The 22,924-nt window shown below is 48.8% G+C and overlaps 1 protein-coding gene across 2 annotated transcripts in view; it reads left to right on the top strand.

Moving 5' to 3' along the window:
* LOC108940333 (G protein-coupled receptor kinase 5-like) overlaps positions 1–22,791 on the top strand; it is a 34,476-nt gene extending 11,685 nt beyond the window's left edge. Inside the window, exons 1-16 of one of the 2 annotated variants that reach the window (XM_018762406.2) lie at positions 11,075–11,210; positions 11,896–11,991; positions 12,885–12,997; positions 16,545–16,622; positions 16,756–16,856; positions 17,375–17,467; positions 17,627–17,690; positions 17,875–18,015; positions 18,269–18,459; positions 19,027–19,064; positions 19,301–19,390; positions 19,542–19,750; positions 19,835–19,972; positions 20,420–20,557; positions 20,665–20,796; positions 20,984–22,791. In XM_018762406.2, coding sequence (XP_018617922.1) covers positions 11,198–11,210; positions 11,896–11,991; positions 12,885–12,997; positions 16,545–16,622; positions 16,756–16,856; positions 17,375–17,467; positions 17,627–17,690; positions 17,875–18,015; positions 18,269–18,459; positions 19,027–19,064; positions 19,301–19,390; positions 19,542–19,750; positions 19,835–19,972; positions 20,420–20,557; positions 20,665–20,796; positions 20,984–21,067 — 1,719 coding nt within the window. In that variant the 5' untranslated portion in view covers positions 11,075–11,197 and the 3' untranslated portion in view covers positions 21,068–22,791. Of the gene's footprint in view, positions 1–11,074; positions 11,211–11,895; positions 11,992–12,884; positions 12,998–16,544; positions 16,623–16,755; positions 16,857–17,374; positions 17,468–17,626; positions 17,691–17,874; positions 18,016–18,268; positions 18,460–19,026; positions 19,065–19,300; positions 19,391–19,541; positions 19,751–19,834; positions 19,973–20,419; positions 20,558–20,664; positions 20,797–20,983 lie in introns of those variants that run through there. The other variant, XM_018762405.2, reaches the window with a different exon arrangement.
* The last annotated feature ends 133 nt before the right edge of the window (positions 22,792–22,924 follow it).

A 22,924-nucleotide genomic window follows, 5' to 3' on the forward strand; every position in this document is an offset into this window, starting at 1 on the left:
TTTTTTTTTTTTTTTTCTTCAGCGTGGCAGACATCTACTGAAAGTAACAGCCTGCCGACGATGTGGTGGCGGGACACGTTCAGTCCTTTTATCATATGTACTTGTTCGGAGTCATCGCAGTCTTTTCGGATCGGAGGCCGTTGGTCTGCCGTGGCAGGGGAAAGAAACGGGCGGTGAAGGACCGCACATCGAAAGGCGTTGATGCAACGTGGTAAATGCGGTAACTGTAGTGTCGTGGAGCTGCAACAAAGGCCTCTTCCTCCGTTCGTCGTCATGTCCACCTCTGGAGCATATGGCACGTTTTCATATTCTGGACGCTGTAGGTCCCGTTAACCAGAGACATGTTGTATAGAGGCTGAATGTAAAGCAGAAGGATGCGTACTTGGTCTCTCTCTCTCTCACACACACACACACACAGACCGAGATGAGCTCCTTCACTCGTGCTGATGTTCCCTCTCTTCCCAGGGACAAACACATTCGCATGTTGACGTGGCTTTTGCCTCGCCCGGCCTCATCAACGGCGTCACCGGGCTGGGTTCGACGAATGAGGAGCGACGCCGGCGAGCCGACACCAGACAAACCCGATGCCTTGCAATCGCGGCTGCGTGCGTGCGTGCGGGATGGAGCGCGGAGACGTGGACGCACTTCCGCTTCCAGGGCGGCGTGGCTTATTCCTCCCAGGAGCGCAGATGCTGTCATTTGACAGGAAAAGGAATGCCCCTAGATGACAGCGACGGTGTGCATCTGACTAATAAGAGCGAAACAGGATGTGCGATGAAGGATGCCTGCTGCGACCTTAAAATGCCTTCGTTAGTTTTATTGCGCCTCTACATTGTCTCCCGAGTCTTTGGGTCACCGGGGGGGGGAAGGAACGGGTAACGCCCCAGCGCTTACTTCATCCTCGTTCCGTTCCCAGTCTTCGTCATCGCTGGCGTATTCTGTCCTCTCTGTGCCAAGTCGTCTTGTAAGTCACCTGTGCTCCTCTTGGAGCTTTACTTGCATTTCTTCTGCTGACTTTTCTCCAGAGTCAAATCGAATCTTCAGCTCCATGCGGTGATTTACTCATTTGTACACCTGGCTCGTCGTTACTGTGTCAGTTTAAGGCAAGTGCCTCGCTTAAGGATGCTACAGCAGGAGGTTGGATTCAAACCTGCGTTCTTTGAGTGCAAGGCAGCAGCTTTAACCACTGCTCCACCTACTGGCCCAGTGTGCCCAAGCCAGAACAAATTATTTTTTTTTAAATTTTTCTTCCCCCCCCCCTCCCCTTAGCGGTTAGATTGCAGTTGCGTGAATCTGAAGAGAATTTCAGCGGCCCAAAGCCGAGCGCCTGATCGGCAGTGGCGCAGCAGGTGGGTGGGACATATGACCTGTATAAGTCTGCAGCCCGTCGTGCACCTGCAAGGAGAAATGTCCGTCAGCTTCCAGCCCCAGGGTGGAGAGGCGTCGTGGGTGAAGGCAGAGTTCAGGGAATGAATGTGAATCATTCAGAAGTGTGTTTTTTTTTTTTTTTTTTTTTTTTTGGGGAAATTATTTATTTTTTTATTTATTTATTTTGCTTGTGACCTTCTTTGACACCCTGGCTGTCAGGATGTGGTTTTACTCTGTAGCCTGAGCAGCAGGAGAGAAATTGAGAGAGAGTGAGAGAGTGAGAGGCAGGGGGTAGAAACAGATAGCGCTGGTGTCCATGACTGTTGTGAGAGCCAGTGCTGTGTGAATGGCTTCTGTGGCAATACCCACAATGCATTGCGGCACAAGGATGAGCACCATGTTCTCATCGGCCTCACTGCTGGCAGCAAACACACCAAATACTCTACAGTGCATATATATGTTTGTGTGTGGTGTCTAGAATTTGTAAACTCTTATTAACCACGTATCTTGGATTTTTAAGATAACAGAGTAGTTTTAATAGTTTTAAGGCGCACTCCCACCAAGTACTCTGACTGATGCTTGTGGGCTAAAGCTCGAAGCTACGGTTCGAGAGCTGCTGGGGAAAACTAGAAGCAGTAACTGTGGAGAGTATGCGTATGAAATGGGTTTTTTTTAACATGCTTCAACCGTCGTTGGTCGTAATGTAGTCATCAAGAGAGTCCAAAGGTCCTGGTCAGAGATTAGCTAGGCCCATCTCAAAAATTACACTTAAAACACACGAGCGCATGTGGACGTCGAAGAAGCCTTCTCCACAGCGTTGGCTAGAACAGTCTGGCGACATTCGAACGAGTGCTCTCAATCGCACTTCACAAACGTCTTTACGGGTTGATTAAGAGTGTAGAAATCACTGCAAGGTACAGGTAATGACAGTGACAACACACTGTATGTCGTCAAAATACACCAGTTCCTCAGGTTACGAACGACCAGTTATGAATTGTCAGAAGGAAACTGATATTTCCAGATTATGTATTTTTAATATAGGGGGTGTGGTGGTGCAGTGGGTTGGACCACAGTCCTGCTGTCCGGTGGGTCTGGGGTTCGAGTCCCGCTTGGGGTACCTTGTGACGGACTGGCGTCCCATCCTGGGTGTGTCCTCTCCCCCTCCAGCCTTGCGCCCTGTGTTGCCGGGTTAGGCTCTGGCTCGCCGCAACCCTGCTTGGGACAAGCGGTTTCAGAGAGTGTGTGTGTGTGTGTGTGTGTGTGTGTGTGTGTGTGTGTGTGTGTGTGTGTGGGGTTTTACAGGCTTTTTGAGGGATGTCCATATTATTAAACGTCTATGGAGCCTGAAGCAGTGCTAAAAATGACTTTGGGTTCACAAACAACTTGAGTTACACACTTTGTTCCAGTCCCAGTAGCGCTTGTAAGCTGATGAACCAGTGTCCGCATTCATAAATTCTCTCTGTCCTTTTCTAAGAAATGGGGAAGTGTAATGCGAAATCTCGCTGATGTGTTTTTGAATGTGACTGCACAGTAAACAGCCGTTTGCTTTAATTTCTGCATGTCTCAAGCGAATTTCTTTCGGTAAGCGGCCAGCGCCTTAACATGTAGGTGGAGGAAGCTCGGACCCAGAGCTTTATGACATGAGAGGAAATGCTGTGAGACACACGGTGAGGATGCAGTACTCCGCTGGACTCCACCCAAGAAGAAGGGAATCGACGGCTTCGTCAGCTGCCTGCCCACTCAAGGGCCGAAACGCTACATCTCAGCGGTCTCTAAGGAGATAAACAGGACCTCTCCAGCATAAGTCATAGTTTATGTAAGTCCTGGACAGAGGGGGTGTCTGCGTTGTGTCACAGCTGGGTTTTTCAAAGGCGTGTGAACCATCATGAAGGGCCAGTCAGCAAAGGCGGTGATCGCCCTCTTCCCCTCTGGGTTCAGTAATGTACGGGTACGGTCGTCCCCGATGTAGTCACTACCCCCTCGGGCGCTGGACCCGCATCCTCTGACTGATCGACATTTCACATATTTGCAGGCTGCAAAATGAACTGGACCTACGGGGGGAGGGGGGTGAGATGCTTCAACTGTGCTGTGTCTGTACTGTGTCATTTTTAACATTTCATGTATTTAGGGGAAATGTTGCGTACAATGATTCGCCTTTACCGGAGCAAGTAACAGCTCAAGTACCGCGGTCAGGGGTACTATAGCTGGAGCAGGAATTCGAGCGTGGTTTTTTCATTTTTTTTTCGAGTGCAAAGGCAACAGCTTCAGCACGTACTGCACCGGGTCACCGTCACACCCATACTTCCCGTGTTGTTTTTTCTTTACATGGGTGACAACACATCTGAGCAGGTGAGCTGGACGTGCTGGTCACTGTCAAAGGGGAAAATGACATCTGTTGCGAATCCCACCGCTGGACATATCTGGTCGTCCAGGACGAGCCCAGCAGATGCTGCGGGACCTCTGACGTTCTCTCCGCTCACTCATCCTACAGAAGTGAAATTTGGTGACGTTGTCATTCATCATAGTATCATGATGCTGGAATATGGAGTCACTGGGGTGGTCGTGTTCGGTTATCCTCCCCAGGTGGTGGGATGGAATGGATGGGGCAGAGTAAAAGTGGCAAACCTACATGTACACCCTTTCTGCGTGTGACAGGGTCCGCTTCCATAAAAAATGAGTGCAACAGCTCAAAATGATGAAATTATATCCCTTTTTCACATACAGTGGGCCATCAGCCCTGTTCAGTGGCAATATTTCCGAGTAATGCGGTAATTTCGCATTCACCGCAGGCGTTTTACTCATTGCCTACTGCGTGTTTCTCTCGGCAAGGCGCACAGACACCGCTTCTTCCTTAACAAAACCAACCTCTGTACACGCTTCCTACTTCCCGTCGCTCCGAGAATCTCTGCCGATCACAGCCGAAATGGCAGACTCAATAAAAATAACATTTGTTTTAGTTAATTTTTAATTTGTCGATGTATTCCCCCCACCCCCATTAGAGACGACGGTAAAGCGGCCGCCCTCGATAACTGGAGTTTGCCTAATGGGATGATTTCCTGGAATGAATTTACCCCGTTGGGCGTGCGGTTGATTCCATTTATATTTGTGTACTCCACTGAACGTCTCCTCCTTTCATATCGGGAAAGGCAAGTACACACGGCCTAAATGTAGCTACAGAAGACAGCTTCCGATGCAGTTTGTGCGCATCTGTGGCGTGCAGCGGATTGAGTGCTCGAGCCCTGACGGCATCTCAGTCTGACGGGACGCTGGAGAGCGGCCTAAGTGCTGGCCCAGCAAATCACGGGTACGCACCCTCCCGGCGTGGAGCATGTATAATTCACACTCGTCCCTCGGACCGGTCCATTAGCAGCGTACCTCAGAGAGGATGATGGGAGTCTGCCACGTCTCGCCAGCCAGACGCCAGCCTCTTTAGCATCATCTTCATTTCACATGGCTGAAGCTGTCAGGGTAATAAACTGAAAGCGTGACACACAGGGAATGGTAAGAGTGACCCCTTTGGAACAAATGATGAGCTCTGATTCTGTGTGCAGCTCTTCTCCTGTTTCGTGTGTGTGTGTGTTGGGGCCGAGGTGACTTGATCGTAGAGGTCCACGTGCGTGGTGTTTGCGTAACTGCTTTATGACATTGCACGCACATTTATAGCTCTGACACGTTGGACCTGCAAGTGAAACCAGAAAGGACTGGAGCCAGGGCTTGACCCTGACGTGAATGCGGCTTCTTGCAGGGTTTTTCCACCGTCGCTCGTCACAGGGTGGCCCGCTCGCTCTGCCGTACTGCCGTTCTCCTAAAGAAGTGTTGGACTTACACCCCGTAACCAGACAGATGTTTTCAGCGCTCTATGAAGTCGTAATGTGTGCGGTAGGTTTGACGAGATAACTGTAGCTTCCTGGAGCCCTTCGTTGCAGCAGTGATTCATTTAGAATATCCAAGGTATAGCGTTACATTAATTTTGAATATTAGCAATGTTGCAGGTGGACAGCTAGCACCACAGGAGTTAGAGCTGTTGCCATTAGACCCAAGGGTTACAGGTTCAAATTCCAGCAGTAGTACTCTTGATCAAGGAACTTACACTAGATTGCTCGGGTAAAAAAAAATACCAAACTGTATAAACAGATTAATAATTTTCGGTGGCTTAACATCACAAGTCAAATCGGGGGAAAGTGTCAGCTAAATGTTTTTGGGTTCTTTTCCATACCGTAAATTTGCGCTTAATGCTTCAGGCTTCCTGCCTGCAGGGTCTTATGTCCAGGTTCTGTGTTCCTCCATCACACTTCCTACTGAGCTGATGGTTGTCTTTACACACTGCTGAGCGCATGCTTCTGATTGTAGGTGTTAAGTATCTCCCACTGCTGGGCACATGGTGGTTGCTCCAGGAGTGGAGCTTCTACCATCATTGGCCACATGAGGGTTGGTGGAGGGGTGGAGCATCTCTCAACGCTAGAAGATCGTACCTTCCGGGTGCCTTCCTGGTTTGCAGGTGGTGGTTATTCTGGCAATGTGCCCCTGGAGACCTAAAACTCAGAACTGCAGTGTGACACCACCCAGGTGTCTCCTTGCTTACTGTCTCACTCATATTCACCATCACTGTCCGATCCAAACACTTCGGTCATGGATTTTCACAAGAGAAAACTCATTAATATGAAAAAGCACGAAGTAGCCTTTTTGATACCGCTGGGTTTCTACACATTTGGAACATGATCCAGTCACCCGTCCAAGTTCTTGGCCCAGGCCCTGCGGCACTTCTTTGACACCGAAACGTGTTGAGATCCCAGAGGTTCCACAGCAGTCAGTGCTGTGTTCTCACTTGGTTTTTCAAAAGAAAAAAAAAAAAGAATATTTTTTCAATTGCTTGGTAAAGAATGTTATAGTCGGCCATTCCCCAAGACTCGTCATGGTCCGGCAATTTCAAAGAGGTGCATTTAAAATTTTTGGAGAATTTGAAGCTGAACCCCAATGGCTTTGTGGGGAGTCTGGTGTTCTCCAGTGCTCAAGGTACGCTTTTGGAAGTAATATTTCCTGCCTCATGTTTCAGTCAGTGTTTCATTTCCAAAGTTAGCAAGAAAAGCTGTTCAAGGAATGTCGGAATTGAAGACCTTTGAGATTTACCGCTTACGTGTGTTTTGAGTTAGGCATGAAATGTAAACATTAGTGGATGTCTTGAATTTGCGAGGTACACCGATTATCACTCTTTACAGCATTGACGAGAGATGCGTGTTGCTACAAACCTGCTCTCTGTCTCACTCATGTCTCAGGACTCATGGCTTTGTGACCCAAGCTGTATGTTTTCAGAAGACTCCCTGTTCACATTACAGTCACAGTATTTCCTATCCAACATCTATTACCCAAGCGGAGAGAGACGCCACCCTTTCAGTGAACGTTAATTTAATCTGATCTGCGGTGATGTTGCTAAGCGAGGTGGAGCATGTGTTGTCCCTCTTCCACTCTACTGATGTCCTGTGTCATATCGCCCAAGGTGCTGATGATGTGACAAAACCCGCCACTCGGGGCCAGATGTGCACAGTTTGTCCATCAGCCCCTTTGACGTCTAAGATGTGAAACTACGCATTTCGGTTTCCCGTTACGCACAGCATCTCTGACCCTCGGGCAGCCGGTTATTTTAGTTAATCAGACTGCGGTCGCGTTTCGCACCCTGTCGGCCCAGTGAATTGGGGCGCTTCTCGCACACGCTGCCTGCTCATTTACAAGGCCGTTTAGTGGCGTCTTCGGCGTGTCCTTGAGCCCCTGCCACGCGCAGCCTGCTTTCCAGTTTCCGACTCAGTCAAAAGAGACACCAAATGCAAAAAAGTCTCCAGAGGTCATCCTGTGACACTCAGCAGTCCATGTGACTCTGGTCTGGGACAATGCCATTAGAGGTGCACTTTTTCCTATGTTTTGTACAGTCGGTTCTCATCTTACAGACAAAACTGGGGCTGGAAGTCTGTCTGTAACTCACTTTGTTGGTGAATCCAGCCGCCGCGTCGCAGTCAATAAAAGCTTAATAATAGACGCTACATAAAGAACATCAGATAATGAATACACACACACACACACACACATTGTCTGAACCGCTTGTCCCATATGGGGTCGCGGGGAGCCGGAGCCTAACCGGGCAACACGGCGTAAGGCTGGAGGGGGAGGGGACACACCCAGGAGGGGACGCCAGTCCATCGCAAGGCACCTCAAGCAGGACTCGAACACCAGACCCACCGGAGAGCAGGACCCGGTCCAACCCACTGCGCCACCACACCCCCCCCATAATGAATTTAATGAATTATAAATTCTCTGTATGACTTTTCACCAACTGCTCATCCTGCACAGGGTCTCTGTGTTCCAAAGCCTATTCTGGAAATAGAGGGTGCGAGGCAGGGAATGCCACAAAAAGCGCTTGAATTTGTTGCAGGATTTTTATTCTCTTTCATTAACTTGACATTTGTCAGTATCTGGCCACTTTCTGTTTGCTTTATTAAAATTGTAACAGTGGAGATGGACATAACTTGATTTAATTTGGTTGGCAGATATACAGTTATAGTGAATGGAAAAAATACGCCAAGACTTTCAATTTTAACATTTTTATTAAGTTCAGACTACATTGAAAGCAAATAGAAACGTACAATTACTCAATAAAAAATTTGTTGTCTCTGCAATTTCCAGTTTGATTGTTGACTGGTTTATCCCATAAACATGCATTATTGATTATGTTATTGATCACGGACACTCGCAAACATCCGATGCAAACTGTAAACACATAGGAAGGGAGTGGAATTAATCTGGTTTCACATATTTTGGTTGCGTTTTACTGCAAGCTAACGACAATGCAGGTGACGTTCACTCCAATAACACCTTTTTTGAGAGTATGCAAATGAGAAAAATGTAATTTAAAAAAAAAAGCAATTAAACAGAAACATACTCGCATCTTCAAAAGTTTGTAACTCACAGACCCAGTGTACTAACCGTGTGAGGAATTAGGAATGGACGTTTGTAGGTTCTTCTCTGGACCTAGTGGTGGATCTGTGTGCGATGAGCTGAGTCTTGGGGGTGTTGATGCTCACCGTGCCTCCAGAGGGGCTCTTCGGAGGCCTTGCCTGGTCCCGCCTCTCAGGCACCGCACGGTAACTGGTGGCTTCGGTGATACAGCAGTTTAGGGTAAGTGCCTTCTCTTAAGGTCCTACAGCAGCGCTTCTCATTTCTTCACCTCATAAACATTTGTGATGCAAATGAAGAAAATATTTCCGTTCAGGGTGTACCGTGTCATGCCTTTTGCTTCCTGCTTATTAATATGTATGTTTTTTAATGTTATTTATTTATTTTTTTAAATCCCGGAACCAATTAGATTTTCCTTATGAAATAATGGTTCTTACACCCCCTTCACAACGGGAGTTTGCGTAATTGGGTGATTTCACGGAACGAACGAACGCCAATATGAGGAATGGGTGCATGTGTACACACACACACACACACACACACACACACACATATATTCTCATTAGACTTTTTCTTGAAGCGAGCATCTGGGATTAAGGTGAAGACCATCCACTCCGTATTGCCTTCCCCGAATGGAGGTGTATCGTAGAGCGAAAGGGTGCGAGGAGGAGACCTGGCCGCGGTAGGCCGTGTTGTGGTCCAAGGCGGTCTGCGTGTCTCAGATTTCCTAACTTGGGCCATTCCTCAGAAAGCCTCCTAAGAACCTGGCAGCGTGTGACAGCCCACAGACTGCAGAGAGAGGACAGAGTTTGCTGAGAGATGTGTTCCAACTTATTGCGGTTGATACGCACGTGACATATGATACTGAGGGATCTGTTCCAGGGTGTTGCGGTTGAAACGCATCTTATCAGACCGTTCATTATGCAGGACACCAGTGGTCTCCTTCAACTTTTGCCTCATCTCTTCACCAAAGTCCCTCTTATCTGCCATAACCTTGTGTGGTGTGAAGGGCTTCATGGACTCTGTGTGTGTGGGGTGTCACAGTTCGTACTGTGTGTGGTTTGAATGTGTGTGCACTTGCAGCGCAGCGTACCGTCCGCGTGTCTTCGGAAGCTCTCTCTGATGTGTGTGTTCTGTCAAGTGTAGTTTATGTCACAAAACACGCCGGTTTTCAGTTGTTAGCCTTAAAAAGTGCAAAATTTTTTTTTGGTCGGTGAGGAGCTGAGGGTTAATTCACTGCTTCGTGCTCGAGCGGAGTGAGAAACCGTAGCAGCGGTAGCTAAGCTAACGCGCGTGTGCGGCTTGTGCGGCGTTCCCGCTCTTTCTGCGTTTCTGCGTTTCTGCAGCGACACACACGCGCACTCTGCGTTTACGTGTGTGCTGTGTGCGCGTTTCCTGTGGAAGTGCGCAGCAGCCGTTGCGCCCATTGTGCTTAGCGACGGCGAGCGCGGTGCGTCGCGCGGCTATGTGCTCTCATAAGCGGCGTTCGGCCGGGGCGGGTGTACCCTCTCCGGCGCCAACGCGGCCCTCGCGCGCCCCTCACGCCCCGAAACGAGCACTCAAACACTCGAGGCCTACAGACGAGAGTGAGCGCTCCATGGCATCGGTGGAGCCTCAGGCCAGCAGGCCGCGCTGTGGTCAGCCTCCCCTCGGGGAGGAGGATCCGAGGCGACGCTTTGCACGTGGAGCGTGTGAAACCTGCTGAAGCGGTTACGCAGGGGGTGTGGCGCGTGTGCGACGTGACGCTCTGGAGAGTTCCCGCATTATTGCTTTGGGTTGTTCGCAGCGTCGGCCGTGGGAGGCGGCGCCACCGCGGCGTTGAGCCTTCCGCGCTCTGGTTAAGGTGTCGGGCTGGGGGTTCGTGTGGAAATGTTCCGTTTCGTGAACAAAGGAGGGGGTAGGAGAGATGCGTGTGAGCGCGCGACTGCGAGCCGTGCTGGAAAGCCATTCTCTCTTATTCACAGGGATGGAATCTGAGCTGGCAGAGAGCTGCGCTCCCAGGGCGCTGCTGCTGCTGCTGTGTCACCGATTCCTGCTGGGCCTCGCTGGGACTGTCCTGGAAAGGAAGGCCAGCAGGGATGGAGGGAGGAAGCAGGATGTAACTTAACATATAAAGTTATACTTGCGCGCTGGGACTGTGATTTCATGCTCGAAAACTGTGGATGCGCACACGCGCTTGCGCAGACAGGTGTTCCTCATGCAAGGCCTTGCTTTCACTCCAGCCTCTGGTGGCAGAAGAAGGACAGGCTGCCTATGCTGCTCTCGCTAAAGGGGAACGTACTCGCGGCAGGGCCTTCGAGGCAAAGGCAACGTGGTGCCGTGCGCTCGTGGGGGCCGCTAACCTTTCCCGCAGTCTGAATCTTGAGGCGGTGAATCGAAACCAGAGTTCCCTGCTGCCCTCGGTGTGGGGGCGACCGGGGCCAGAAGCTGAACCGGTTTCAGCAGATGGAGGAGCTCGGGGCATCACGCGAACTGATGGCACTTCCGGACCTGAGACCCGTCCACACGTAGGACGCTCGTGTCTCAGCTTAGGCATTTCTGTCTGTGGCAGTAGGAGTGACGCTTCTCCTCGCCGAAATCCAGGGGCAGTTCTGTAGGACGCTCTTGTTTTAAATGCCTGTGTTTGTGAAAGCGGTACACTCATTGTCATTCGTACTGTATTTATCGTATGCAGAGCCGGTGCCCCGCAGCTCCTGGGCTGTGGGTTCAGATCTGACTCTGGCTCGAAGTTGTTTGTTCAAGGTGCTCTGGTTTCCTCCCACGGTCCAAAGATGTGTGTTTCTGGTGAATCGGAGAGTCTGAATTGCCTGTATTGTGTTGAGTCAGTGTGTCTGTGTGAGAGTGTGCGTGAGATCAGCAGCCTGAGGACCAGCTGTCACACGCCGCAATGCCCAGAACAGGTGGGCATCCGCTGCTCCTTGGACCCCCTGAGCTTTATTATTGCTCCATCTCGTTGGGTCGGGACTTTTTTTTTTTTCCTCTCTTCAGTTGCCCGTAATCTTCCTTATGAACTGACTGTCAATGTCCATCTTTATCTCCTGGTTGTCTTTCATCATTTCTGTAAGTTCTCAGCCGTTCGGTGCTGTGCATTACCCAGCTAAGAAAAGCACCTTATAAAAATAAATTGAATAAATTAATTCCCGGCCAGTGCAGCCCTGCGTTGGACAAGTGGTTAGTGATATGAATGAAGAGAGGTTATTATGTATGTGACTCCTGGGATTTTTTTGTTGGTTGAACGATTCACGGAAGTTCCTGTGCAGAATATCAGTGAGGAAGCTCTGGCTCGGCTCACTTGAACGTGGTGGACGTTTGTTTGAAATTATTTCCCAGGAGCTCCTTTATGAAGTATTTGTAGGAAATCCGAGCCATGGTAATGCACAGTACTGCTTTTTTAAAAATATATATTTTTTTTAAGCAGGTTCATGAGCGGCGCTCTTCACAGAACGGCGATCGCCATTAAAATGTTAAGCCCTGGTTAACTGTGCGCCGGCGCGGGGAGAGATTGTGCAGTGCAGCGCATGGCCGCCCCTTGTGGGATGAGCCTGCTCCGGCTTTCCCTCCAAATACTCTCGGCTCTCTCCGCAGGTGGAGGAGGGAAGCGGAAAGGGAGAAGCAAGAAATGGAGGGAGATCCTGCGCTTCCCTCACATCAGCCAGTGCGTCGAGCTGAGGAACAGCATCGGTGAGTCTTGTAGCCCCCAACCCTCCCGCAACCCAGCGTCCTTCAGTGTCCCATTACTTTCTGTGCTGGAATCATTGATTATCTCTTAACAACCTGTAGTGCTGAGCATCTGAGCCAGTGCCTGGCAGTCAAAGAACCGGGTTCACATCCTACCTCCAGCTGTAGTAGCCTTGAGCAAGATACTTGCACTGAATTGTTGCACTGAAAATTACCCAGCTGTACATATGGGCAAGTAATTTTATGCAGTTTGGCATACAAATCTAATTTTGTTAGTTACGTTACATTTATTCATGTAGTTGATACTTTTCTCCAAAGTGACTTACAATGTTAAGATACCTGCAATTATTTACCCGTTGGTACAGCTGCTCAAGGAGGTGTGATTCAAATCTGTGACCTTTGGGTCCAAAAGCAGCAGCTGTAACCACTGTGCTACCAGCTGTTCCAAAAGCATTAGCTAAGCAATGTTTATTATTATTATTCTTATTAATAATAATAATAATAATAATAATAATAATAGACTAACAATAATGACAATAATGGAAATAATAAAAATAATAATCCACACTTTCTGTTTTCCTACAATAACCCTGTGAACAGCTTTGGAAATAAACATCTGCTAGTGGTATAAGTAATAACTAGGATAGATAAGCAGGATAAATAGGTGAAATCTATTTACAGGCCACCTGTGACTGATAGCAGCAAAGCTGATACACAGAGCTGTCATAGTATAAGTAACATCACTCTTAGTCAGCTTGCATTTACATTTCTACCTGTGTTCATGGAGGAGGTTTGAAAGCAGGAATCGGTGAGTGCTCTGTGTGTGTGTGTCAGGGTAGGTGGGTGGGTGGGTGGTTCAGGGACAGCTGACCTTCCTGCGGGGGCCTCTGTTGCAGAGCGCGACTACTTCAGCCTGTGCGAGAAACAGCCCATCGGCAGACTCCTGTTCCGGCACTTCTGTGAGACCAAGCCTGGGCTCATGCGATGCATCCATCTCCTGGACGCCATGGTACGAGAGCCCTGCGAGCACACCCACTCATATGGACACACACACACTCGCTAATAAAAAAAAAAAAATTGTTTTATGGGGACACCCCATTTTCAGAATGTTCTCAATGGCATACACACTTGTACAGATCGGCCATCATCTGTGAACAAAAGACTTTTTTTAAATTAATACTGGAAACCATTGTTCTTGTGAAAGTGGAGTCAAGCACATCATGATTGCAACAGTTTTGTCATTACAAAAAAAACCGTAGTACCCCGAGCTGTGACCATTAACGCAGGTCCGCTGGTACGGTGGGGACCCGCTCTCTTTGAAAGCTTCAGCATCGCACATGTGAGAGGAAAGCCAGCAAGGCCTTCGTGAGACCGTGAAGCTTTGTCCATTCGGCACATCTAGACCAAACGCCATGCCCGTGACATGACACATTTCCATCCAAAGTCCCAGAATGTGTGTGTGTGTCAGAAAGAAGGCTTTGTGTGGAGTCTCGTGCCCATCAGACTGCACCACTGTGTATTCTAGGAACGAATGGGCATGAGGCCCCCTGGCAAGAAGTGCTTGCAGTTCCTACAGCATATGAGCGTCCCACCATAGACGTCTCCTCGTCCGCTGACCCTGTCCGTCAGTGTTTGACACCTTCGAGAAAGTGCATCGGGAATGCATGGTCGAGATAGTGAGGTTTCGTTTCCCCTGTGTCCCGCAGCCCTCGCCAGCGCGCCACCATCATACAGGCGCACGTCTGAGTACGGCTCCCTCTGTCTGTGATCGCTCTCTTCCCATCTCACTTGGGTGGATCGCAGCTGAGCCAATTAGTCATGAGTGAGGCGGAGAGGGAGCAGAAATGAACGAAAAAGAGAGTGCGTGTGTTTTCTGAGTGGGGGTGGCGGGGGGTTCAGTGTCTGTGTGTGTGAGAGAGAGAAAGAGAGAGAGATGGAGAGAAACGACAAACAAAACAAAAGGGCGAGTAGAGAGCAGGCACCCCGAGGCATCCTGTGACGTCAGCGCCGAGCCAGCGCTCGATTGTCGGAGTGCGGGCCGCGAGGCCTCCGTTGCGTAACCGCCGCTTCCTGACAGGATGGGGCTGCGGCGCTGGAAGCGGGCGGCCCATTGTTGTCTCCGGTACTGGGGGGTGGGCAGGGGGAGTGCCCTTTGGGAGCCCACGCAAAGGGGAGAGAGAAAACGCCCCCCGGCCCTTTGGCCGCGCTCCACCGCGGGGGTCAACCCAACGCCTTTCAGCCGCTCAACCAGAAGGACAGATCTAATCGCGCCAACGCGTTCGCGGTGACCAGGGCAGCCTTTCCTCTGGTTCATCTGGGCGACGGTGTGACGTCTTTACTTCTTCGAGCCTCGTTTCACTTTGATTTTACTTTTTTGGTTTTGAGTCCCACTGATGCCAGATTCTATTTTGGTCACGAACGCTGATTATGGAAATAATATGTGGATGTCAGCGACCACAGCAGGAAGCCCCACACACTGTACGTCGTCCAGTTAATTCTGAATCTTTCAGGGGCACTGATCCGCGCTGAGGTCAGCGCACACAACACACACAACGGGGACTCTGGCTAGAGCTCACATCACCACGGTGCCTGTCACTGAGACAGCAGGTGGCGCATTGCACTCGAAGGACATGGGTTTGAGTCCCACCTTCTGCTGTAGTACCCTTAAGGAAGGTACTTGCCTTGATTCGACAGTAAAATTACCCAGCTGTATAAATGGGAAAACAATTGCGAGCAGCTTAGTAATGCTATTTGTTTTGGAGAAAAGTGTCAGATGACTGTGAATGTAATTATTGAAACCGAGTGGATGCTCCAGGGAGGAGGACTCAGCAGCATTCCCACGCCTGAGCCATGAGATAGTCAGTAAATCCCGGGACCCTGGCATTCATCCAGAGCATGTGCGGTGGAGGTTTTTTTCTTTTTTAAAGGAATGGAAGGAATGAAAACCCAGAACCCCTCATATGTCCAGCACCCCGACTCGAGAAGCAGCCGGGACCGGGATTCCACGCGCTGCAGCGCTACGGATCCCCTGGGAGCGCCACCGCGTTGACAGGGTGGTCGCCAGGCAACGCTGTGTCAGAGGCGGCAGTCTTTCTGGAGCACTGTCGGGGTCAGAGCACGGCCAGGTGGTTACGGTGGAGAAATTTGTGTAACGGGACCCCGGCTAGCGGTGTCCGTCTGCGCGGGCGACCGCGCCTGATGCACGCTCAGCAGCTGACAAGCACACGGTCGCAACAACCTGGCGGCCAGCGTGGGTGGACTCAGTCACGTGTACCGTGTGCTCTTGTGTAAGAAGAGGGAACCCGCGCTTGCGGTCTGTTGTACGTAAGACATGTGCACAGGATGGAAAAACGCTTAATGTTTAAACCCCTTGCAGAAATCATTGTCGTTCTCCTGCATCGTTATGTATTTATGTGACAACGGTAGAGCATTAGTGCAAAGGATTAAGATGCACCTTTCAGCTCAGGGTTAGAAAGCCAGTTATTTCAAAAAAAAAAAGTGCTGCTCCCTCTAACATGAGTGATGAGCATTAGCTGCGGAATAACCACCCGTGGGGCGTGTTTGACACTGTTAGAATCAACAAACGTGGGTAAAAGGTTAAAAGAAAACATTGCGGTGGATAGAGCCCTGGCTTTCCATTCAAAGGACTTAGGTTCGAATCCCACCTCCTGCTGTAGTACCCTTGACCAGGGTACTTACTGTGAATCAGTATAGTAAGAATTACCTGGCTGAATAATTGTAAATGACATTGTAAATTACTCTGGGAAATTAATAAATAAAGGAATAAATAACTGAATAATTAAATGGATAAACAATGCTGGCAACTTGATTACAGTACTTGTAAAATACATTTTAAGAGCAGCATGTGGTATCAGCATCTTCCTTTTTTGGACTGAAGAGGACTCGTCGCTTTAGACGGGCTCCCAGGGAAGAGCGGATGCTATTTTGGTCGCGGATGAGTGAAATGGGGCCGAGGCAAGACGAGGCTACTTGCTAAAAGTGTCTTTGTCCCTTAAAATGTGCGTTGCAGTGGACATCGCTGGAAACGGCACTGAGACTTGGCTTCGTTTTTACATCAAAAGAAGAAACCCAGGTTTTACATGGAAATTAATTCCCAGAATTCCAGTGTGCCCCGAGCGATCCATGAAAGATTTATGCCTTGGGAAGTGTAAACGGGAGTTCGAGGAATAACGGTTTGATCCAGCAGACCTGTAATTGTAATGCTGGCGGAAGGGGACTGCTGACCGACTTGTAACCATGCGGCGAGTCCATGACGAACGAGTGAATGAAGGTGGCGACTAACGCGACAAGTATAAAACGAGTTTAAACGCCTTGCGATCTGCCACAGATTTACTGCCGTTTCTCACTGCTGGAGCTGCAGCCTTCGTGTCTTTCCCTGTAATGTACTCTGAATGAAGTAAAGATCCGGTATTGCCGTGAAAAGCAGGGCAGCAGCGTGTGCCATCAGATCCACTTTCACTGTAATTTCCGTGGCTTGGGTGGGCTGAGGGATCCCCAGACCCCGTCTAACCGCACCGCGTGGTGGCCGTCCTCAGGAGGACTACGAGGTGACGCCAGACGAGAAGCGCAAGAGCCGAGGAGAGCAGATCATACAGAGGTTCCTCAGCAAACAGGTGGGACACCATCGTGTGTCGGTAGCAGGACCTTATACCTCTGATTTAACTGAAAGCAACTACTGCTGGGACCGTGAACTCAAGTTTCTTTGTGTGTGCGTGTGCGTGATCGGCTCATGTACGCCACCTGCAGTCGCCTGATTACGTGCCGGAAGTAGGAGAGGACCATGCGCAGCAGTGTCGGGAGAACCTGGAGATCAGTCCCTGCAAAGAGATCTTCAGCAGCTGTCGAAGGTGAGAGGCCTCCGCATCCATGCCGTGCTGTGCTCTCGTCTCCTCTCATCTCTCCTCTTTCCAGCTCTGTTACCTGCCACAGTTTGTACCACCTTTTCCACACTTCCTGCCCATTACTCTTAGTAACTTTAGCTGTTGCAGTGCTCTGAGCACAGTCCTTAACGGAAGGTTCTAAGAGCTGCACAGTGGCACAGCAGGTAGTACTGTTACCTCACAGCTCCTGGGCCACGTTCAGACATGGGTTCGAATTCGGCTCAGTCTGTTTGTGCAGGTTTCCTCCCACTGACCAAAGACATGTGTTTCAGGTGGATTGGTGACTCTAAATTACTCACTCTGCGCGTGTGTGTGTGTGTGACTGAATGTGTGTGTGGCATTGCTCTGTTGAACAGATGGCCGATCAACCGTTGGTAGTGTATTTAACAGTGTAAATTACCGCTGGTTAAAGGTGTTAGCTAAATACTAGAGATAAATGAGAAGACAGAGCTCTTATCACACTCACTGTGTGCCTTCATTCACAGAACTCTCCACGAGCACTTAAGTGGGACCCCCTTCCGCGACTATCAGGAAAGCATGTATTTTGACCGGTTTTTACAGTGGAAAATGTTGGAAAGGTTAGTTCTGGTCACTGGTGCCGTGTGTTTGGCGTGTGGCTTTCAGGAACAGGACATGCTGTATGTGTGTGCGTTTTAGCTTATGCTGCCACATAAAAATGTAGGTGAATGATCACCTTTTCCCATTTTCTTTGCCTGAAAGCTCTGTTTTGTTTTCAGACAGCCGGTAACAAAAGATACGTTTCGACAGTACCGTGTGCTAGGAAAAGGAGGGTTTGGGGAGGTGAGTGTCTTCTTGCAGAAGTCATGAAATTCAATTAAAGGAAATAGTCGCTGCCACAGTGGTGCTGAGGTTTTTGGTTTAACGTAGCCTGGTCAAAGAAAGAGAATGCGGGACTGTCCTTTGAACGTAGTGGGGCGTCATGGTTTCTTACACCGTGTGCCTTATGTGCTTTGAACCCGTTCAGGTGTGTGCGTGCCAGGTACGGGCCACGGGCAAGATGTACGCCTGCAAGAAGCTGGAGAAGAAGCGCATCAAGAAGCGGAAGGGCGAGTCCATGGCTCTCAACGAGAAGCAGATCCTCGAGAAAGTGAATAGCCGATTTGTCGTGAGTGTCGGCTGCACGGTCTACGCTCCGTGATCGATCTTCTTTTGCCTGCAGTGGGTGGAGCTGCGCGCCGCCCACTACCAATGCGATTCTTTCCACCACATAATCATGACTTGACACTTTGCGAACAGGTTCCTGTAAATCACAAATTTTCAGTTATGATGGTGACCCTCTGCTATCAGGGAGGGGCTCAGCAACAGAGAGCAAGGAACAAGGAAGTGTCTCATGGTCCTTCTGGTCTTGGTGTGCGCAGGTCAGCCTTGCGTACGCCTATGAAACCAAAGACGCCCTGTGTTTGGTGTTGACCATCATGAATGGTGGGGACCTCAAGTTCCACATCTACAACATGGGCACACCTGGGTTCGAGAAAGAGAGAGTGCAGTTCTACGCTGCTGAGATCTGTTGTGGTCTGGACCACCTGCACAGGGAATCCATTGTGTACAGGTGACCATGCGGCACACTAATAACCTCTCTTAGGACGGTCTTGTTAAAAAACAGACCTTGTTTTCTGTTAAATACATTAATTTGTGCAGGTTTCTCCCCTTCAGTCAAAATGTCCTGCTCAGATGGGCTTGTAAAGTGGAGTCCTGTCCAGGCTCCACCTGGCCTTATGCTCCAACCTTCCCATGATAGACTCTTGACCACCATAAAGCTCACCGAATAAGTAGTTCTGCCAGAAATGTTTGTAAGAGCGTTTCATGTTGATTTTCTTGTAGTTAAATGCTATTTTATTCCATCATAGTGTATTATTTTTCAACATCACATGCCATAAGTCGCTGTTGGTAAGGTGCATCTAAGAGAGAAACTGCACGACAACGACCAGAGTTGACTTGCTTGATGAAAGTCATCTTTGTGGTGACTCACCGTTATTGCAGAAGTGGGGTGTGGTAATGTCTGTAAAGACAGAGAAACTTTCAAAATTCTAAAGAATCTGCCCTACTGCCTTTAAACAAAGAGTACGAGAAGTGGAGGAAATCCCCATTTGAAGATGTTGCTTTCTGTGCTTTTCAGGGACCTGAAGCCAGAGAATATTCTTTTAGATGACCATGGTGAGTTTAAACACAGCATATTTCACTTTGTTTTTAATTAAAAGAGTATTGAGAAACAGTGCAAGTTGTGATCCAGCGGAAGGATTGGAACTAAATGTGACGGTTGGCTGTCTGAACAAAATACTTACCATACTGTTGTTTTGGCTGATATTTACATACTAAATGATATGTGTAAATGATGAGGCTGCGGTCAGACACTCGCACCACTCTCATGCCTGTTTCCCTGGCTCCTGCAGGTCACATCAGGATATCTGACTTGGGTCTGGCCATCAAGGTGCCCGAGGGGGAGCTCATCCGGGGCAGAGTGGGGACCGTGGGTTATATGGGTACGTGAGCCGTCATCACTTCCCGCAGAATCAGCTCCGCGTCCAGCACGTTTGTGTGGTCATCTGTCAGAAGGAATACGTGTTCTTCGTGTGAAGTCCGGTAGGAGATGGTGGTGTGGAGTGCCATGAATAATTCTGTGGATGTGTTTAGCCCCAGAGGTGATCAACAATGAGAAGTACGCCATGAGTCCTGACTGGTGGGGCCTCGGCTGCCTTATCTACGAGATGACAGCAGGACGGTCGCCCTTTCGAGCGCGCAAGGAACGAGTGAAGAGGGAAGAGGTGGAGAAGCGGGTGCAGGAGGAGCAGGAGGAGTACAGTGACCGGTTCACCGAGGATGCCAAGGCCATCTGCAGGATGGTGAGCGCTACCAGTGACACTGGATCACCTCCGGAGCATGGCTCCTTGTTGCAGCCATCTCAATTTATCAACACTTTGTTACAGTTACTGACCAAAGACCCAAAGCAGCGACTGGGATGCCAGCTGGTTAGGGCAGACGCAGTGAAGGCACACCCCTTTTTCGAGAACATCAACTTCAAGCGGTTGGAGGCTGGCATTCTAGAGCCCTCCTTTGTGCCTGATGTAAGTATGGGTGTCCCTGAATTCCACTTCACACTGTGGTGGTCAACGCAGAGCAGGGGTGGAAAACGTTCTTTTCCTGGTCACTTATATGGCCAGTGATCCACAGAAATGGCCACACGTTTACTAAAACACCCGAGCTTGACAGAGCAGAAAGTTTTTGTTGCAATAAATTCATTTCCAGCAGAGGTTTGTTTTTGGACAAATAATCCTATAGTCGGTCTTAGAGTGATGTATGCTCATCCTGTAATTCAAGAATATTTGTGACATTCGGCTAATTTAATTCGAGTTGGTCACACATTTGTACTAAATGGCCACTTACAGCCATTAGTTACGTGGTTGGCCGGTGCTGCAGTAGAGCACTTGTGACACTGTTTGTTCTGTAATCATAAGTGAAATGATTTGTTTAAAAAAGCACCAGTCAAGCTGACTGCACTTCTTCCCACCCAGCCCAGAGCCGTCTACTGCAAGGACGTCCTGGACATCGAGCAATTCTCCACCGTCAAAGGTGTTAACCTGGACCACACTGACAATGAGTTCTACAGCAAATTCGCCACCGGGAGCGTTCCCATTCCCTGGCAGAATGAGGTGGGGAGTCCTGGGGGCCGCAGTTGGTACCGAGAGATGTGAGCTCAGCCTTTGCCCCATCACTTGTTTGGCACCACTGATGATCTCTTCCATTATTCTACTGTCAGATGATTGAGACGGAGTGTTTTAAAGACCTGAATGTGTTCGGGCCCCACGGTTTACGGACCCCGGACCTGGACTGGTCCCAGCCCCCTGAGCCCCCCCGCCGCAGCCTGCTGGACAGGATCTTCAGGAGACACGTGAGGCGCCCTCCCTTCCTTTAGTGTGTTCTGGTGTTGGTTGTCGAAAGCAGCTTGTCGTTTCAACCCCTTTATCTAAGGAGTTTCCCTGAAGCACTTGAGGCTAAACACTTTGCTCCTGGGGTCAACAGCATGATGACTCCTGATATGACAACTCTGCATATGGTATTTTTGTTCATTTTTCCAGCACCCAGAGGTGTCCATTGGCCACAGCCGTGTCTCGTCTTCCAGTGTGAACTCTGTGGATTCTATATCAAACTCTGCCCCCTAGCGGATTACCACAGCATCATGCTGTGGAGAACGAGCTGTTCCACTACTGATGGACAGGTCTCAGTGAGTCAAATCAGCAGCCATCCTGGGCTATCTGAGCTGAAGACACCATTGGTCTTGAGTGAAGCTAAACGGGGGTCCGAGAGTCCACTGGAGCAAGCAGGATGTCCTGCGGGAAAAGAGAGGAGCAGAGAACAGGCGGTGACCGTGGTGGTGCTCAGGATTACTGGACCACAGGAGCATGACCAATGGTGACAAAAAATAAAGGAAAAAATATCAGGGCATCTGTTTTTTAAAAGGACAAGCATCGCAGGGAATTAAGTCAGTGTCTTTTTCATGACTAAAATACACACACATTTTCTCTTCCTCATTTTCTCTGTGACACACACACACACACACACACACACACACACACACACAATGTAACAACACAAACCTCAAGACAAACTTTGTTTTGCCTTGTATAATCTCAGGCCAAAGATTGTTTTAATGTTTTAGCTGTTCCTGAAAGGTCTGATGCAACCAAACATTTTTTGTACAGACAAAAGTAGGATGAATGAGACTTAAGTGTTTTTTTTTTTTCCCCTCAGTTGTTAGCAAATGGGATTTTCCACTCCATTAATAGACTGATCAAAACACAACAGGGCTAAAGGCAATCCTCAGCTGGAACACGTGATGGGGAGCAGGTAATAGCACCTAAGCATTTGTGCTGTGTGAGATGTCTAGGAAGCGAGAAGTACACCGATACACAAGTGCTGTATCACTGCTGGTTATGTCATGTCCTAGAAATCATGATGAAAATATTTGGATTAAAAAAATTACAATCTTTCTGCAGATATGTCAGCTGTATAGAAACTGGTTCAAAGACAAAATGAATCCCACATTGCTATGAAAAAGTTATTTCCAAAGGTGGCGTACAACAAACTGCAGACCCTATGGTCCAGGTAGACCGTGATGGTCCAGCACTCGGAGAGATGCTGCCCCTGTAAGCGCAGACACAGGCCAAGTTCACACAGTCACTGTAGGTGGAACCTTTGGATCCCCACCTTCCTCTAAACCTGTAGTAGTACTTCATTCACAAAATTACTGCCAGCTTTTTTTAATCAGACCTTGTATGTTGCATAATAGACAGCACAGAATTGATTTTAGACTTGAAAGAAACAATATGGGAGGAAGAAAAGTCAATCAATATTCTGCATATGCATTATATAAAGTTTGCATTGAAGACCCTTGCTGCTCTTCAGTTGTCACAAATAATGATGTGGAGCAATGGCATTGTCACCAATAAACTTATGAGACATTCTGCCCAGTTCAGTTATTGTCATATAATCAAACTGGTGCAGTCCTTGTCTCAAAAGTGACAGAAGACTGTGTGTTAAACTACTTTACAGGGCACAGTGTGTATATTGTTTTGCATTTTGCTCACAGTTAATGCTTTGAGGCTGTTTTCCCATTTCCTCCCTGCACACAGCATTATTGTATCTACATCTATGGCTTGAAAGAAACTTATTGGAAGATCACTAACAATTCATAACTGTGTACTATGGGGGGCAGAGCTGGCCTGTTATGTGATACTAACCAAGGGGTGGTGAGGGGTCAGCTGGTGCTTAGTAAGTACTTGAGCAGTGTACCAACTTCTGTTTGAGGCTACTGTGGCTTCAGGAAGTGTGTGGGCATGCCTGGTGGTAGTGTAATGTTCAGGGCTGCTGCTTTTGAACCCAAAGGTTGCAGGTTCAAGTATCACCTCTGGCTGTAGTACACGTGAGTTAGGTATTTATCCTAAATTGCTCCAGTAGAATTAGTTATTTACACCACTGGGTAAGTAGCTTTGGAAAAAAGTGTCAGAAATGTAAATAAA

The sequence above is a fragment of the Scleropages formosus genome, chromosome 12 (genome assembly GCF_900964775.1).
Source record: "Scleropages formosus chromosome 12, fSclFor1.1, whole genome shotgun sequence".
Lineage (NCBI taxonomy): Eukaryota > Metazoa > Chordata > Actinopteri > Osteoglossiformes > Osteoglossidae > Scleropages > Scleropages formosus.